This window comes from Parus major, chromosome 14 (genome assembly GCF_001522545.3).
Source record: "Parus major isolate Abel chromosome 14, Parus_major1.1, whole genome shotgun sequence".
Taxonomy (NCBI): Eukaryota; Metazoa; Chordata; class Aves; order Passeriformes; family Paridae; genus Parus; species Parus major.
Window position 1 is genome coordinate 13,480,004 of NC_031783.1, and position 17,406 is coordinate 13,497,409.

At 54.3% G+C, this 17,406-nt stretch overlaps 1 protein-coding gene across 8 annotated transcripts in view; it reads left to right on the forward strand.

Annotated features, from left to right (window-relative positions):
* Positions 1 to 17,406, forward strand: part of MPRIP (myosin phosphatase Rho interacting protein) — a 77,305-nt gene that overhangs the window by 22,697 nt on the left and 37,202 nt on the right. For 5 of the 8 annotated variants that reach the window (XM_015642842.2, XM_015642841.2, XM_015642846.2 and 2 more), the window contains exons 4-7: positions 8,564 to 8,715; positions 10,660 to 10,744; positions 14,068 to 14,278; positions 14,803 to 15,319. In XM_015642842.2, coding sequence (XP_015498328.1) covers positions 8,564 to 8,715; positions 10,660 to 10,744; positions 14,068 to 14,278; positions 14,803 to 15,319 — 965 coding nt within the window. The remainder of the gene's footprint in view (positions 1 to 8,563; positions 8,716 to 10,659; positions 10,745 to 14,067; positions 14,279 to 14,802; positions 15,320 to 17,406) is intronic. The other 3 variants (XM_015642847.2, XM_015642851.2, XM_015642850.2) reach the window with 1 other exon arrangement.

The following is a 17,406-nucleotide window of genomic DNA, read 5'->3' on the forward strand; positions in this document are numbered from 1 at the left end:
AAGCCCAGCTCAAGCAGCTGCTGGGTGATCTCCTTACTCCATATGTGCCTGTTGGGAACTTTTCTTCTTGGAACTGCCCAGAAGGCTCCCATTTTGTGCCATTTGGTGGGATGGCCAATGACCAAAGTTCAGAAAACCTTTTCCATCCATCACCGTGGCTTTTGGGAAGGTCTGCAGGGTGCAGACCTACTGGAAGCAACGCAGAGTGGGTGTGGAGTTTTGTGTAGGGGTGTGGGATGCAGGATGTGGCTGCTGCTTGGTTGAACAAGCCAAGCCAAGCTCTTTGGCTTGGGTTGGACCTTGCACCTCCAGCTGCAGACCCCAAACACCCTGGGAGCCCAGCTTCCTGGTATTCCCAGCCCGGCAGGAAGCTCTGCAAAGCTCATAAGAGCGGTGCTGGGGAATAATGGGATTTCCAGACTAATTTGGCCGGATTTAAGAACTTCCACTGAGGCATCTGCGCCCGTGGGAGTTGCCCGAGCCTCCGGTGGATCTGGTGCTGCTGATCCCCAGGATTGTCCTCGCCTCCTCTGCAGTTGTTGAGTTCTGGTAGAAGACCCTGTATTGATAGTTGTGGGGAGTGAAGGTGGGATACCCCACCATGGTGTCTGCAGGGCCTGAAATTATCCAGAGCTCCAGATGATGGCTGTTGAAGGTGGCTCTTCATGGCTGTGATGCTGCTGATGTCTTGGTCTGTCCCTGTGTCTTTGCACTGATTCCTCTGCTTGGTTGCATTTACGGGAGAGTTTGTGGGATGGCTGAAGATGAGACATGTCCCTCCTTCCCCTCTAGGCTGGAAGGGAAATGGGTTTACTTAGTGGGAGGTACAGGGATTTGATTGATCTAATTTGCTGCTTTCCTTGGATGACAATTACCTTGGTCATGTTCCCTCATTCCCATGAGGCAGAAATCCAGGTCCAGCTGTGGTGGAACAGGGCTGGCCAACATGGTTAGAGGTCATCCTGCCTCTATCCAAACTTTCCTCCTCCTGAGCTGTGTCCAAGACTGGCATCACTGTGTGTATGACCATCTTTGTGTGAGGGTGACCTTAGGGAGATGTGGTTGCTGGTGTTTGGTGAAGCCCCTTGCTGCTGTGTGAGCTCAGAGGTGGTGGTGAGCTCCTGCACATGTGTGCCTGGCACGCCGTGCAGGGACCACCTGGGACTCGTCTCCTACACCGAGGGGGTGGAGGATAAAGTTGACAAGGCCAATTTGGAACAGTGCAATTTAAGATTCAAGTATCAAGATGCAAATGAAGCCCATTTTTCCTTCCCACCCCCAAACGACTGTGGTTTCCTCTCCAGGAAACTCCTGTCATGATCCCTGCACCAAGCTCTGCCCTGTCTGTGGTCTTGCCGGGTTTTTGCCATCAGGCTGATTACCATGACAGCTTGCTGGAAGGCTGCAGATATTTGCTTTCCCTTTGGCTGTTGTGCCTTTCCATCCGGGAGCAGGGAAGATGCCACGCTGGCAGCTGCGAGCAGATGGGGTTGGATCTGTTATCATGTATTCCTCCCACCCCCCTCCTCAGAGGGGAGGAGGACATTTTGCATTTTAAATGCATCTAAATCCCATAGAGCAAAAGGAAAGAATAACAGGGCTGCAAGGTGGTGCCTTTGGCACTGCAGGACTCACAAATGCCTGTGCATTTCTGGGCTTCTGCTTTGGTCCCCAAAGAGTTGGGATAAGGCTTGAGTGGATACTCCAAGCTCTTTGTACATCTGGCTTTTGCTTTGGTCTGCAAACAGCCAGGATGGCAGCTCAGAGAAACCTCTGGATACCTCATCCTGGCGGGACCTTGCTGTCCTTCCCATCATGATGCCAACGTTTTCTGCATCTCTCTCCCTCTTCCTCTCCAGCAGCATTGGAATTAGAATGTGCGTATCTGTGGGTGCAAGCTTCCCTGAAAGGCTGGCTCCTGGATTTGTCGATGCTGCTGAGGACCTGGAGGGTCAGACACCAGTGCTGAGGGAGGTCGAACCCCCTTGGTGACCACCACCGGGTTTGCTCACCCTCCCTGCCCAGCACGGGTGGTGTGCCAGGACTGGATACGGCTGTTCCCACCATGCACAGACCCCTCAGAGGCCGTTCAGCAGGAAAGAGGTTAACAGGAAGGAGGCAGGCTAGGCTCTGGCTGCCAACTCCGACCCTGCTTTGGAGTGGGGAGCAGCTGGGAGCAGCAAGAGCAGTGCGAAAATAGCCTTATAAGGCCAAGACAAGCCAGCTCCAGCCTCTGCACAGCCCCAGCCGGGCTCGCTCCGCTCCAGCACCCGCTCGCCGGATGGGTGCCCATGGGCACGGGGCTACAAATGCCATGTGTGGCCCCAAACTTGCTGCCTGGGCACTCCTGGGATGGGTGCTGCCCATGCCTGGCTGAGGTGGCACTGGGTGGGAGAGGAGCCCAAGGGTGCACCCAGGCAGTTCGCAGGCAGCTCCCGGCCTCGCTCAGTGTTTAGACTCGCTGTCTGTGGACATAAACACCGACTACGCTTAAAAGCGGCCCCTGGCTGAACTCTCCTGCCCAGCCCCTGCTCTTCACCCCCTTCTCAAACTGTTCCCTGGGGGAAGAAAATTCCATCCCACTGGCAAAAGGGAGCTGATGTTGTTTCATGTCCTGGTGGAGGCTCAGGAGGGCTCTTCAGGGGCTGGCATGCAGGGACAGTGTGTGGCACTTGCTAACCTATCCCACCTCCTTGGGGTGGGTGATCTGAGGCTATGGGGAATTCCTCCAGCAAAACACATCTCAGGAGCTGGCTGTCAGCACCTATGATGAACAACCCAGGGTCAACAGTGGGGAAATCTGTGGTGGGGCTGGGGGAAGTGGCATTTGTGGCATTTATCCATTTGGGGGATGTTCTGCATTGCTAGCTGCACACCAGGGCAAGTGTCCTTCTTATATCCCCTTCTTGTGCCGGCTCAATTTGTTGCCAGTACAGAGGCATGTTGGCAGGTGACAAGGCCACATCTGCAGAGCATTGCTTGTGCCTCCATCTGTGAAAAGGGATGATGGCTTCTGGCAGGCTGGTGAATCCAGGCAGTGGTGACATCTGGGAGCATCTTCCCCTGTTTCTTGCACAGGGGTACAAGGTGTGAGTACTGAAGTGCAGGGGACGTGTGTTGCTTCATACCTCCCTGTGGCTGTGGCACCTGAGGACGTGGTTTACTGGTGAATATGGTGGTGGTGCTGGGCTGATGGTTGGACTGGATGATCTTAAAGGTCTTTTCCAACCTTTATGATTCTGTGCTTCCCCTGTCAGTGGTAAAAACCTGTTTTACCATCACCTGGTGCGTAGCTGGAGGTTTCTCAGTGGCTTTCACTGAGCAGTCAGTGCTGATACAGGAAGTTTGCTGGTGAGAAAGGTGTGCTCAGGTGGCCAAGAGAAGATACCTGCCTCTTGCTTGGATGGCACAGGGGAAGCAGAGCTGCCATTGGGATATGGGAACACAACCTCCTGCTGCCCTTTGATGGGTGACTGCTCCAGTCCATCCTTTTGCAGAGCTCACAGAGGTTGTTTTCAAGAGCCTTTGTCTAATTTAATAAATCCAGGATGCTCAGCCTGCCAGCTGATCTATAAGTGTAATAAAATCCACCCACCGCAGCGCTCTGGCCCTGCTGTGGCCCTATCGATAGCCTCGTGCCTGGTGGCAGGGAGCCCAAAAGGCTCATTAAAGCCCTGCTGCTGTGCCAGCCGTGCTTGCCTGGTGCCTGGGCAGCTCAGGGCAGGCTGAACCAGCCCTGGGTGTGTGCACAGAGCATCCTCAGCTGGGATTTGGGAACTGCATCCCCTGCTGGGATTTAGGAGGTCATGTCTCGCTTTGCATGGCTGGAAAGGGGTGACTCTGCCTATGAAAAGGGATCCTCTGCAACTACCTGGAAGGTGGGAGCCTAGTGTAGGTCAGTCTCTCCTCACAGCTAACAAGTGATAGGACAAGAGAAAACAGCCTCAAGTTGCTCCAGAGCAGTTTTGTGTTGGGTATCAGGAAAAATTTCTTTAATGAAAGAGTGGTCAAGCATAGGAACAGGCTGCCCAGGGAAGTGGTGGAGTCACCATCCCTGGAAGTGTTCAAAAATGTCACAGATGTGGTGCTTCAGGATATGGTTTAGTTGAGGACCTGGCAGTGCCCTGGGTTAATGATTGGAGGTGTTTCTACAATTCTTTAACTTTTCAAGGAGTTGGTGCTTTCCTGATGGCCTCCAGGTGGGAATGGTGGATGTGGCTCTGGTTTGGGCTCCCAGTGCCGTGCTGGTGCTGGGAGCTGCGTGTCCAAGCTCTGTCTGTGCCCTTGCCCAAGCCGTGGTTGTCTCCACGTTGCCCTGATGTGATGATGGGACAGCGAGGTCTTGCTGCCTTCTGTCTGCATCCTGCCTGGAGCACTGTGATCAGCTGAGCCCAGGCACTGGGCTGGGTGAAGCTTTTAGCAAACACAGGAGCTGCCTTTGCAGAGCACTGGGGAGTGCTGCGAGTGAGCAGCACTCAGCAGCCATCCTCATGAATATTTTAGCTGGGAGAATGAACATTTGTCAAGACTCATTTATGGAGGCAGCGTGGATGTCTCTTCCCCAGGCGCCGCAGGCTCGCTGCTGCTCCAGGGCAGTGCTGGGAGCCAGGGCAGAGCCAGCCTGATCCTGAGCCCAGAGTGGGACAGCAGAGCTGTGATCTCCCCTGGGACAGCCAGGCCTCGGTGCCAAGGCAACCAGCCCGCCATGTGAGATAGACAAATGGTTGTGGGTTGTTTTTTTTTTTTTTCCTCTTCCCCTCCTGGTTCTTGGCAGAAAGTAAAATGTCCCTTTTGTTTGGTTTCCTCCTCCCCCTGCCCCATCGCCTTTCTCTAAAGGTTGTGTTCCAGATTTCATCAACCCACGTTGTGTAATAGCCCCAGAGAACGGGTTGGGCATTGGCCATGTCCCATGGAGGCCATGGCAGAGTCCCCATGAGCTTGACCATGGGGTTACCTGCTCCAAAACATCCTGTGTTCAGCTCCTGAGCAAAGCTCCCTTGCATTTTGTATCAAACTGACATGATCCCCATGTGTTAGAAATTATAGGGAAGATCCTTGGAAAAAAATTCAGACATTTTTTTTGAATCTAAATAATCCTGTTTTTCTACCTCAAATAATCCTGTTTTTCTGCCTCAGCCCTGCAATGTCTTATGGAAATGAGGGGCTTTGCAGATAAACCCTTTTGATTTACAGCATCAGCTCCTCTATCTGGGAGTTCATCACCAGTGAAGCATCCAGCACTGTGCTGGAGGATGCAGTAATGCCCTGCTTGAGATTTCTTCCTTCAAGCTTCTAAGAGGTCCCCATTTTTCCTTTCCCTCCTTTCCACTGCCCAAGGAGGGGGCTGCTGCAGTTTCTGAGCTCTGCATCCTAGGAGCATCCATCCAAAGATCCCTGCATCTCATCCAGAGGCTGCTGCTGGTGTTGATGTGGAGAGCCTGGCATGACTCATGCCCTGGGCACACAGGGAGGGAGAGGAGGAGGAGGAGGAGGAGGAGAGAGCTCTACAGGCTTTGTGTGTTATGGAGAGGGACGCTGTGAGCACGTGTGTGTGTCAATAGGGATCTGTCATTCCAGAGGGAAACAGCAATGTAATTGTTTCTTGTCTCTGGTTCCTCTGCTGGAACTGGCAGCCTGGGGAGCTGGAGCTGCTCGTGTGATGCGAGTGCTCCTCTTCCTGTGCTGCTGAGGGACGGGGACTGCTCGAGTGACTGGGCTGGAGGCACCTGGAGGCACTGGCAGCCTCAAGGAGAGCTGCTGCTGGTGATGGTGGCCGTAATGGTGTCCTCTACTTCCAGAGAGGTACATCCTGCTGTGTTTCCACCCCTACCCCTAGTTAAATGACACACCAGCCACCAGATCCCGTTCTGGGATAGCTGTGGGCTGTCATTGGCAGCAGCATGGGAGAGGGCAAAGGCAGGACCAGTGCCTGGGGATCAGGCTGTCCCTCAGCTGAGGACTGGCAGCAGCCAGCAGCTGGAGCAGGAGCTGAGCCTGAGCATCCACTCCTGCCTCACCCAGACACGAAGCCACCCTGGGGTCTGATGCTGAATTCAGCCTTGTATCAAAGCCTCTGCTCTTCCAAGGGCAGGTTGAAATTCCAGCCCTGTTGTTTTGGTGTCTCTGCCATGCAACACCTCTGCTTCTGCATTTATTTATTCCCTTCCAACTGCTGGAGCCACACAGTCCTCACCTGGCCAGGGACCGACCTTGCTCATCCTTCTCCAAGGTTTCCCAGCCTTGAGAAACCCACAGCCCAGAAACAGGTGCTCAGAGGTGAAGAAGGGGTCCAAGCCATCTCCTTTTACTTTGTGGAATCTGTGTTTGTGCACATCATTTTCAACCAGGCACTATTTGCATTTTGCTTCACTTCAAAGTGCCTGTGCTGCCTCTGAGGAAGGAAACAAATGGTGTAAAGGAATTTACATCCCAAGTGAGTGAGGCTGCTGGTCTGTCAGGTTTCATCTGCTGCTGAGGGGTGTGGAGGTGCAGGGGAGTTGCTGTGGGATGGAGGATTCATCCCTAGGGCCACAGGTGGAAGAGGGTCATTCCCAGCTTTGATCCCAGCTCTATTCTGGTGTCCTGGCTCAGAGGTGCAGTGGTGGATGTAGACCCATGTGTCAGGCTGTACAAGATGCCAGCATTCACCCTTCACAAGGAGGGCTGAGTGGCAAAACCACTTTGCGGGGCCAGCCTGGCAGTGGAGGGCCCCAAACCGGCTCCTCTGCTCCTGGCACGCTTCGGTCAGGGCTGGGTGTGGGCAGCAGGAGCAGCCGCCCTGAACTGCCATGGGGTTGGAGGGTGTTGGTTCTTCCTCTCCTCCTGTGCCAGCTCCCTGCCAGATCCTTCTGGGGCCTTACAGTGAATCAAGGGACTGAGTGGCCTGTGGGATCCAGGATCCCCTTGTGGGACTGGGGCTCCCTCCCTCCTTGTCGCCCCCCTGCCCCTGTTGAATTCCCTGGTGCAAAACTGCTCTGGGAGGGGAAGGAGGTTGGACCTGGACCTTACAGTCCTGGAGGCCTTGGCTGTGCCTGAGGCCAACAAGACAAAAACTTTTCTAAGACTCCACTTGGAACAGGAGAAAGTTTTTCCGTTGGGTTTTTATAGCTCCCGGAAAGCGGGGTTTTATTTTTGTTGTCTAAGACAAAAAATCCTCTTAGGAGCTGACTACCCGTGGTGTGCAGGGCAGGAGGCTGGGCATGCGCTGTGCTGGGGGTCTGGGCCAGCCTTTGCTTTCTCTCCCTCCATCCTGGGGGGGTCTCTGGATGCTGATTTCCACAAGGAAAAGAGAAGGGTTTGGTGTCCCTGGTGTACAGCTGGTCCTGTTAATGCTGCAGCACCTGTGATGGCTCCTTGCCACCCCTGCACTGTCATAGGATGCTTCCACCCAGGGACACAGCTGCAGGGGAAGCCTTTTTCCTGGGGAAAGGGGCTATTTCCCACTACCTGCAGATGGCTAAACTGAGGACTCTGAATTTTCTGGGTTTGTAGGCTGGGGCCGTTGAGCTCTCCCCTGTCACCCTTTCTTTGCATGGCACAGGCTGCTTTTGGAGGGATTTTACTGGCAGGGGAGCTGGTTTCCATGGTAAAAACCTTAACAGCATCTGCCAGAAATCCGTCTCCTCGTTGGCCCTGCCATCTGGAGGGCACAAGGAGGCTTTGGCAGGGTGAGGAGGTGTCCACAGGCTGCTTTAGGTCCTCCTTTGGTGCTGTTGGCAGCTCGGAGGGAACTCTCCCTTAGTCATTTATGTTCCAGGTACAGGTTTGCCCTGCTGCAAGCACCCTGGTGTCACCGAGCCTGGCTGGGGAAATGGGAGCAATGGAATTGCTCAGGAGGGAGGGCTGCAGGCACTGGGGATGGGTGGATACGCTGTAATCGGATGAGCCAGCGCTGCTCCAGATGGAGCTGTCAGCTCTTGTCAGTGCTGACACCCCTCTGGGTGTCCCTCAATGTCTTCTTGGGCCACAGGGGCCGGCACCTGTCCCACTTCACCAGGTCTCCTTGGAGCTATGGGGCTGAGAGGTGTTACTGTTCAGAAAACCCACCAGGCAAGGTCCCTTCCATGCTGCAGTCCCTCCCTGGCAAACTGCATGGGTTTTTAAAAATTGTAATGAGAAAAACCTGGTCTGTTTATCCCTGAGCCATCCTGTGCTGAGGGCAGTGGATTGCTGCTTTGCCATCCCTGTCCCCAGGTGCCACCCCACCAGCCCAGATGGTTTGCAGCTGCAGACCCAAAGCTGGCCACTTGGTGCCCTTCCTTGGTGTCTGGGTGCCTCAGCAGGGCAGTCATCCTTCCCTGGGTATTTGGCATAGGAGAAGCACCTCACTGGCAGCAGTGGACCAGACTGGTCTGGCAGGAGTTGTACCTGTTGGGGTCTGTGTCCCCAGATGTGTGGTACAGAGCTTTGCTGTGTGCTGGCACACAGATGGATCTGGTCACCTGTGGGCAAAGCATCTTGGTGTGTAGCATCCTGGTGTCTTCCAGGAGAGGTTTTAGGGCTCAGCTCTGCACTCCTCTGCTTTTCTTTCCTTAAAGTTGCTCCTTTCTCCTTTCCCTTGCAGCCGACCACCCTCCCACAGGGCACCATCAACATGAACCAGTGCACGGATGTGGTGGATGGGGAGAGCCGGACAGGGCAGAAGTTCTCCTTGTGCATCCTGACACCAGAGAAGGAGCATTTCATCCGGGCTGAGAACAAGGAGATCATCAGTGGGTGAGTGCAGATCTGGGGCTGAGCCACTCCCAGGCTCTTCCATTAGCCAGGAGGAAGAGGAAGGTGGGTAGGACCTTGACCAAGCCTGGCTGCTATGGGTGTGCATAGCCAGGCTGATTCTGGGTGCTGGGGTTCATGGTGGGTGCTGTGGTGACTCCACAGTGCTTCTAGGGATCCCATCAGGCACCCAGCCCACTGGCACAGGTCCTGTCCCCACACCAGTGGCATGTCCCATAATTCTGGGGCTGGCATGTCTGACCCCGAGTGCCATACACAGTCTGCTCATCCATCCCTGGGCAGATGTGGAACGCTGGGGTGGATGTTCTCCACCTCCCTGGTCCCTGGGGAGCATCTCTCCTCCAAGGATGATTAATATATCACAGGAATGCAGTGGTTCAGTGACACTGAAGATTAGACCACTAAAATGAGCAAAACAGGGTAAATTTCCCAACTCCAGGTGTTGGGTGGTGACCTAGAAACATCCTTTTCCATCACCCACATGCCAGCTGGGGTTGAAGCTGGTGCTGGTGAAGGTGCAGAGCCCTGGGAGAGCTGAGCTGCCAGCACACAGTGATGGAATGTGGCTGTGCTGCTGCTCACCTGAGAGCCCTTCCCACATGGAATGCCCAGAGCTCAGTGCCTCCCTCCCAGAATTTGACAACATTTGAAACTCCAGCAGGAAGTTAAAGGGATGAACACTTGCTCTTTCCCACTGTTCCCGAGGCACAGCATCTCCTGCCTCCCCCAGCCGTGGCAGCAGCAGAGTCAGCACTTTCTGCTGAGATTCCTGGTTCCAAGCTGTATATTCATTGTGACTCCCCTTGTTTTGTAAATACTTGTTGAAATAGACATTTTTCTACCAAGAGCTTGGGATTCTGACCAGATGAGTATTTTCACGCATTGAAACCTCCCTGCCCTGCTGAGACAAGTGAACACAGGTGAACCTTGGGCTGGCAAACCTGTCCCCCCAGCCCCATTCACAGCAACGTGTTGCAGTGGAGCCAGGATGCAGAGCCATGTGGGAATCAGCACAGGGGAGCAAGCTCCTCTCCTTCCTGCCAGGAGCAGTGACTGTGCCCCAAACCGTGGCCAGCCCCCATGGCCTGCTCTCTCCACCCTCTCCCCACTCTCCAGTTCCCAGCTCAGCCTTTGTTGCCAGTCCTGCCTGCCGTGGGAGGGAGAGGCATTGCAGAGTGAGGTGGGGCTGATTTATTGCTCATCAGCCCAGCAATGGGTTTTGAAGCAGTGCGTTTGCTCCTGACTGCAGGCATTAATCATCCCCGAGCAGTCCCACTCTGGGGCCGAGCCAGGCTGGTTTTGTTTGCAGTTGCAGCACGACAGGAAGATTTCCCTGGCTGGGGGAGAATTTGTTTTACGTTCATTCTGTGCTTCTGGTGTTTATTGCTTAACCAAACCCCACTTGATGTGGTCATCTCTGAACGCTTTACAACAGCAGCGTGCAAAGCCGGGGGAGAAGGAAAGGAGAGCAGGGACATTTGAAGCAGGAATGTTTCCCAGTGGTCCAGGGATCTCTGGAGTTCTCAGAGATGCGGGGGCAGGTTGTCAGGCCACGGTGGGAGGACACAGGACTTCTCAATGCTGAGTTCATGCTGCTCTTCCTTGGACAAAAGCGCTTTGTCTGCAGTGTGCGGGTGTTGGCATCGCTCAAGGGAACGCTCCTGCTGGAGGCTCTGACCCTCTCCACTGTCTTTCAGGATCCTTGAATCCCTGCCCCATGGTAGCCTTGACTGTGGCCTCACTTTTGCAGAAAGCAGGGTTTGAAACAGAGCACCCTGGGGTCATCCCTCTTCTCCTGCCTTATTTTTCCCCCAGGAGCTGGTTGGGATAGTTTCTGGGTATTGTTCACTAAGCTGACCCTGACCAGGTCAGCATCATTCCTATCCTTGTGGCACAGACCTCACCTTCTGCTTTCTCTTCCTGCAGGTGGCTGGAGATGCTCATCGTCTATCCCAGGACAAACAAGCAGAATCAGAAGAAGAAGAGGAAGGTAGAGCCCCCAACTCCCCAGGTAACCCAGGAACACACACACACACTGTCACCTTGCCTCCCTCTCAGGGCCATGGTCTTGCTGTGGTCCTGGGGCAGATCCCCCCCAAGGCGTTGGGATCAACAGCCCTCTGATGCCTGTGTGGAGGGTGAGACCTGGGGCAAACCAGGGCAGCAGATCAGTTCAAATTAATTCTTGGTCTCACTTCCAGGGTCACACACTCCTGCTTTCCTGTCTGCTTTGGGGCCATGTTTTGCTCTCTGTGTGCTCTTTTGTGGTGCCACCCCTGCACACAATCCTGGGAGTGGCCACAAAGCCATATGTTCCCCATGGGGGACCAGGGAGAGGTGCTGTTCATGGGCCATTTCGTCAGAAACAGGATGAAATTCCATCGGGCTCCAGTTACTCCCTTTGAGATGACCCCAGAGATAATGGGAATGAAAGGAAAATACTAAAGGCCAGGGCCAGGCTGGGAGCTCCGGGGGCCGGAGCTGGGCTCTCCAGGGACCCAGCAGTGGCTTCGTGCTCACTTTGACTATAAATGGTAAAAAGTGGGGCCGGCCGTGACTCACTCGTTCCTGCCTGGCTCCCACGTGGCTGGAATGGGGGAGAATCCCACAGATGGGGAACGTGACCCCAAGGCCACCCTTGTCCCTCGCCAAGGCTGAGAACAGCCGTGTCCCTGAGGCTGCCTGACCTCTGAGCACTCATCCCACTGCCACAGGGGACTGGCTGGGAGGGCTCCTCCAGCCGTGCCGGGGACCAAAACCAGCATCAGGGCTCCCCTGAGCCTTGTCAGGGCTCCCCTGAGCCTTGGTTTTCAGGTCCTCTTTGATAAAGTTCCAAGGATGGCTCTGGTGCAAACTGGGCCATGGATGGGTTTTGTACAGTGTTTGTTTGAATAAGTTTTCATCACTCCACTGGATAAAGATGTTCTGGGCAATGGGAAAAAAGTCAGTGGGGAGACGATCCTTTTTTGCATACCAAGCTGTAAGACTGAGCCACCCCTTGCCAAAGTCTGGGGTCCTCACAGCCTGAACAACCCGTCAAGTGCTGGCTCTGGTGATGATGCTCCAGGGGAAATGCCTTCTCCCTTCACATTATGAGTTGTCAGTCCTCAATTCTCAAGAAAAGTACTATTGCATTTGGGGTACCCCAGGGAGTGGATGCAGCAGGGCAGGGATGCTCACCCTGGCTGGAGTGCACCACTAAACCCAGGCTGGGTTCAGGAGGGGGACGGGGTGGAGATGAGAAGAGGCTCAGAGCCAGAAAAACATCATTCTGGGTTACATTTCATCACCATGGCAACTTCTTGGAAACCGTACAGGATCTGAGCTCCTGAGCACCAAATAAGGGAAGCGGCTGTGGGAAGGATGCTGGCTCCCCGTGAGCAGATGGGCTCCCCAGGTGCTTGGGGATGGGGACCAGGGATCCTTGCAGCACACTGCCTTCTTGTCCTGGGACAGACCACCCTGTCTTGCTTGGTATCCTCCTTCCACTCTCTCCATCCCATGGCTTCCAGCCCCATGGTACTGGAAAAAGGCTCAAATTCACTTTGCAAAACCAACCTCCTCCGCTGCTGGATGGATGCTGTGCTGTGTCAGGCACTTAGGAGCAACCTGCAAAGGCAGAAGCAGCATCTTTCCTCTGTCTCCCAGATCCTGCTGATGCAGGTGGCTGGTCCAGAGAAGGAAGGAGGATGCTGAGGAGAAAATCAGCACTAAATTCTCCTCTGTGAAATGGCCTCTCCTGAAGTTGGCTGCTGTTCAGCTTGCTCTCCATATGCTGGTGGAGAAAGCTTGCACTCTTCCTAAAGATGGCCACACAATAATCAGGCAGTAGATCATGTCTTAGAGCTGCTTAGGGAAGAGTGGATACCTTTGTGATATTAAAAAAACAGTTGGATATTCCTGCTTTTTCTCACTCTCACATAGTTTTTGCTTGCCTGTGGTAGAGCTAAGTTTGTTTACAGCTGGGTGCTCTCAGAGCATCAAGGTAATTTCCAACTTCCCCCATCATTTTGCATCATCCCCTTGCAAAATCACCAGGGTAGGAGCAATGCAGGGAATACCACTCCTGCTGCAGACTTTTGGACAGGGAGTGTTAGATGTTTTCACTTTGCTTTGCAAGCAGGTTACAGTTTGAGGGGGGAAAAAGCAGGTTTCTTCTGCAGCTTTTGCTGTGCTCCTTGCTTTTGTGTGCCGGCGACAGGGTTTGGGGCTGAAATGTGGGATTTGAGGCTCTGCCCTGGGTTTGCACAGGGGTGTGGCAGGCTCAGGTAAGCAGAGCATGCCCAGACACACCTCATGCAACCTGAGGCTGGTTTTGCTGATTTTGGTGTATTGTGCCTCTTGGAGTTGTTCATACCCCTGAGCAGCAGAGAGTTAATGTCTCTGCTTCCTCACAGACTTCTTTTTGGCTCACATCTCTGCCTAATTAAATACATATCTACAAATAATTACATGGGGGTGTGTATAAGAGATATATAAAGATATATATCCTGAGCTGGTGATTAGCTTTGGGCTTGGATCAATGAAGGAGGGTGTAGGGGACCTTGGAGATTGGCCTGATCCTCTGCTTGAGCAGGGTCCCCTTGAGCAAGATGCCCATGAACTCTGGATCATTTACCTCCAACACTGCATTCCTTTAGTGTGAAATTTCCCAAGGGGATTTTTTTTTAAACTGAGGTCATTTGCTGCTTGTCATGTCTGTGCGTGGAGCCAGGACCCCCTGGGAGATCCCTGGTGGCTCCAGCACAGCCCTGCAAATGCCAGTGGAGGTGCAGGGCCAAAACCCACCTGATGTGGGAGGAGGGGATAGAGAGGATGTTCTTTGCAGCCCTTGTTCCCAGCTTTCAGTTGCCAGTTCCTGTATTCCCCCCCTGCTCCCTGGAAAGCAGCTGGAAAACTTCCCACAATCCGAAGGGGAGTTAATTGTCACTGATTTATTGGTGGCTTTAAGAAAAATAATCTGTGAATGCAGAAGCTTAATATGACAGCAGCAAAACATCTGCTAATGAACAAAGCCAAGGAAGGAGTTGAGAAAGCTGCTGCCTCTTCTGGGTCACACTCTGAACCTGGGCTGTGGCCACCAAAGGGGCATCATCCATCATCTGATGGACTCCAGAGCTCCTTGTTAGCAGAGAAGCACTGAAGATGATGGGGAATGTTTTAAAAGGGCATAAAGCACTGACTCATGTCACTGTCCCATCCCTGTCCCGCTGTGACATGTCGTGGGCAGCACCCAAGCTACGTGGAACTCACGCCTCAGGGCCAAGCCCTTGTGGACCCTGAGTATGGAGTTGGGGAAAACTCTCCAACTTTCTGTGTCTCCTGGTTTTTTAGGAGCCTGGTCCTGCTAAAATGGCTGTGACCAGCAGCAACATTCCCAGCGCTGAGAAGATCCCTGCCACCAAGTCCACGCTCTGGCAGGAAGAAATGAGGGGCAAGGACCAAGCAGATGGGGGCAGTGGCATTGGCCCAGCCCAGAGCCCTATGCAAGGCCAGGCTGGGGCTGCCAGCTCCATGAAGGATCCTGTGCTGGACAGCAAGGAAGGTGAGAGATGGGGATGCCAGCACTGCTGTAACATTGTGGTGGTCATGCCGTTGTTCTCCCTGGAACATTTGGGACTGGGGACGGGTTGCAGTGCTGGAGACATTTCCCTTATCTTGCCACTCAGATGGGGAATGTTTTCTGCAGTGAGGTGTCCACTGCCTTGCACCCATGGAGCTGTGCTTGCTTCCAGGCTGGGAAGGACAGGGATGGAAATGGATGCAGAGCTGTGACTGCAGCTGCCCATTTCTTAGTTTGAAAGTTCAGATCTTTCACCTCTACAAACCTGGCCCAAGGGCTGGATAATATCCCCAGCTCTCTGCAGACTATCCCACCATCTCCATGGGCGTGAGGGCTGGTCAGGGTGGAAGAGCCAAGGGTGCAGGAGAGGTATCACCGCATGGGGCTGCTGCCCAGACCAACTTTGCTCTCACACCTGCCCCTGTCCTGGGTGGAATCAGGGTGTTTGTTTCTTAAAAGCAGAACTTGGACTTGAAACCAAGCACGGTGATTTCTCTGTCCCTTAGAGGAGAGCTCCATGAATGGAGACCGGATAGACTGCGGGCGGAAGACGCGTGTCGAGAGCGGGTACTTCTCCTTGGAGAAGACCAAACAAGACTCGAAGCTGGAAGAGCAGCAACTGCCACCCCCACCAAGCCCACCCAGCCCCAGCACCCCGAACAACAGGTACAGTTATCCCAAATCGCCCTCAGAGGAGCATGCCCAGCCCTTTCCTTCCCCAGGTGTCCGATCAGGCGAAGGAATGATTCACAGCTCCTCTCTGAACTCCTTGGACTCGAAGAGCAGTTGTCCCATGCACAAGGACTCCAGCAACAGAGATGTAGGAAGGGGAGCTGAAAAATCGGGGCGTCCCCTTTCTTTTAAAGCCAGCCGGCAGTACACCACCCTGGCCGACGTTCCCAAGGCCATTAGGATCAGTAATCGTGAGGCCTTCCAGGTGGAGAGGAAACGGCTAGAGCGGAGAACCCGGGCTCGTAGCCCTGGGAGAGAAGAAGTGGCCCGACTCTTTGGCAATGAGAGAAGGTAAGGGATGAGTGGCTCATCTCCTTGCATGCTTCTAGCAGCAGTGAGGTTGTGTCCCCAGCGCAGCCTGGATGGAGCAGGTGGAGTTTGCTGGGTGGATCCTCTTTGTTTTTCAGTGCTCAGGGTTTAAGGGTGCCCATCCATGCCGAGCAGGTGGTGGGATGTCTTTAATAGTGGTAGTGGGCAGGTGTCACCCTGCCTGGCTGCTCTGGGGATATAGAATGATTTGGGTTGGAAGGGACTTTAAAGTTCATCCAGTTCCATGCTCTGCCATGGGCAGGGACACTTTCCACTATTCCAGATTGCTCCAAGCCCTGTCCAACCTGGCCATGGACATTTCCAGGGATGGTGCAGCCACAGCTTCTTTGGGCAACCTGTACCAGGGCCTCACCACCCTCACAGGGAAGAAATGTTTCCTACAATTTACTCTAACCCTAGCCTGGTGTTGGGTGGTGTTGGATGCTCACACTGCCATCGAGCCCGCCCTGCCGGCCCCTCCCGGCGCGGCACACGCTGGCAGCCGGCACCATTAATTAGGTTAGCTCTCCTAGTGGCATTAGTGCCAGGTGCCTTACGCAACTGCCTAATGAGCTGAGAGAGGTTTCAAAATGTCACGGCATTAATCTGGGAGGGGAGGGAGAGGCGGGTGCGGTGCCAAGGCAGAGCTCAGCGGGCTGCAAAACAGCTTAGTGTGGAGGAGGACGGGGAGGGCGTCCGCAGCGCACGCCGGGTGCCCTCTGGGCGAGGCCAAGGACGGGCTCCACTCGCCCTGGGAGAGACACATTTGTGCAGCGAGGGCAGTAGAGCAAACTGGGAGACAGGCCCCGGGCGAGAGGGCTGCCTGCCAGTCTGATTTTCCTGCCCTGGTTCTCCTCCAGGCATGTTCTCTCTCGCACAGTTTCAGTAGGAGCTTTTCCTCTGTTTCTTCCCAGCCCCTAAAGGACTGTTTTCCAGACTGGCTTCCGAGAGCTGGGAGCAGTCTGGGATGTGCAACACGGCCTTGTGCTGCTACCATCAGTCAGCAGGAGGATCCCAAACCTGGCCCACAGTGTGTGCAGGGAGTGCTGGACTGGGAATAAATGAGGAAAGCATGGATTTGGCTTTGTCTGCCTTGGGAATTGGCTTTTCCCCAGGATGGAGGGGGAAGATACCACCTTGGCCATCCTGGCTGGGGACAGGGCTGAGAAAAGGCTGGTGGCTCTGGTTTTCAGGCTGAGCTGGTACTGCCTGTGGGTTGTGTCCCTGCTGCATTTACTTGCACAGGATGCCCTGGCCAGTGCCTGTCCCCAGAGTGACAGAACAGACAGTGCATTCCTCCAGTGCCAACAGACCCTTGCCCTGGGATCCCAGTCCTGCAGCACTGGGATCATCCTGCACAGGGTCGGGGAGCAGAATTATAACAGATAACAGGGCCTGGGAGAGGACATTGCTGCCAGAGTCTGTCCAGTTTTAATGTCAGCCCCACTCATTGCCTGCTGGTGGGTGCCTTTTCCCAGGGAAAGTCTGTTTTCCCCAGCCTGGCTAGAGCTGTTAACAGTTTGTTTTGCTTTATCAGTGTTGGCAGCAATTCCCCTGTATCAGCCCAGGGCTTTTATCCCAGCAGAATGGGTGCAGGGGAGAGGAGCAGGAGCTGCACCAGGCGCTGGGGTCTTCCCTGCCCACAGGGCTGAACCTGGTCCAGCTTTTGGGAGGGAGGTGATGGCAGAGAGAAAAGGGAGGGATCCCCACCTGCCAGAGGGTTTGGCCATGGATCACAGCCCTGTGCTGGAGGAGTGTGCCATGAGCAGGGATGGCTCAGTGGTGTTCAGGGATGGGCACGTTTGTTTTCTCCTCCGGTAACCTGGGAATTGGTTCGGTGCAGGTGGTGTGGGTGGGGAGCGCCTGTGTCCTGGATCTGGGACAGCTGTGTTGGAGCTCAGTGGACTCAACAGGGCACAGAGACACTGTCTAGTGTTGCACCAGAGAATTAACATTCCCCAGCACCCTGCTCAGCTTGGCTTGGCTGCTTTTTAAACTTGAGTTTACTTAGTCCCCATGTCCCTGTCATTTTTCTCCTCTGAGCTCAGACTGTGCTGTTTGAGGCTGGG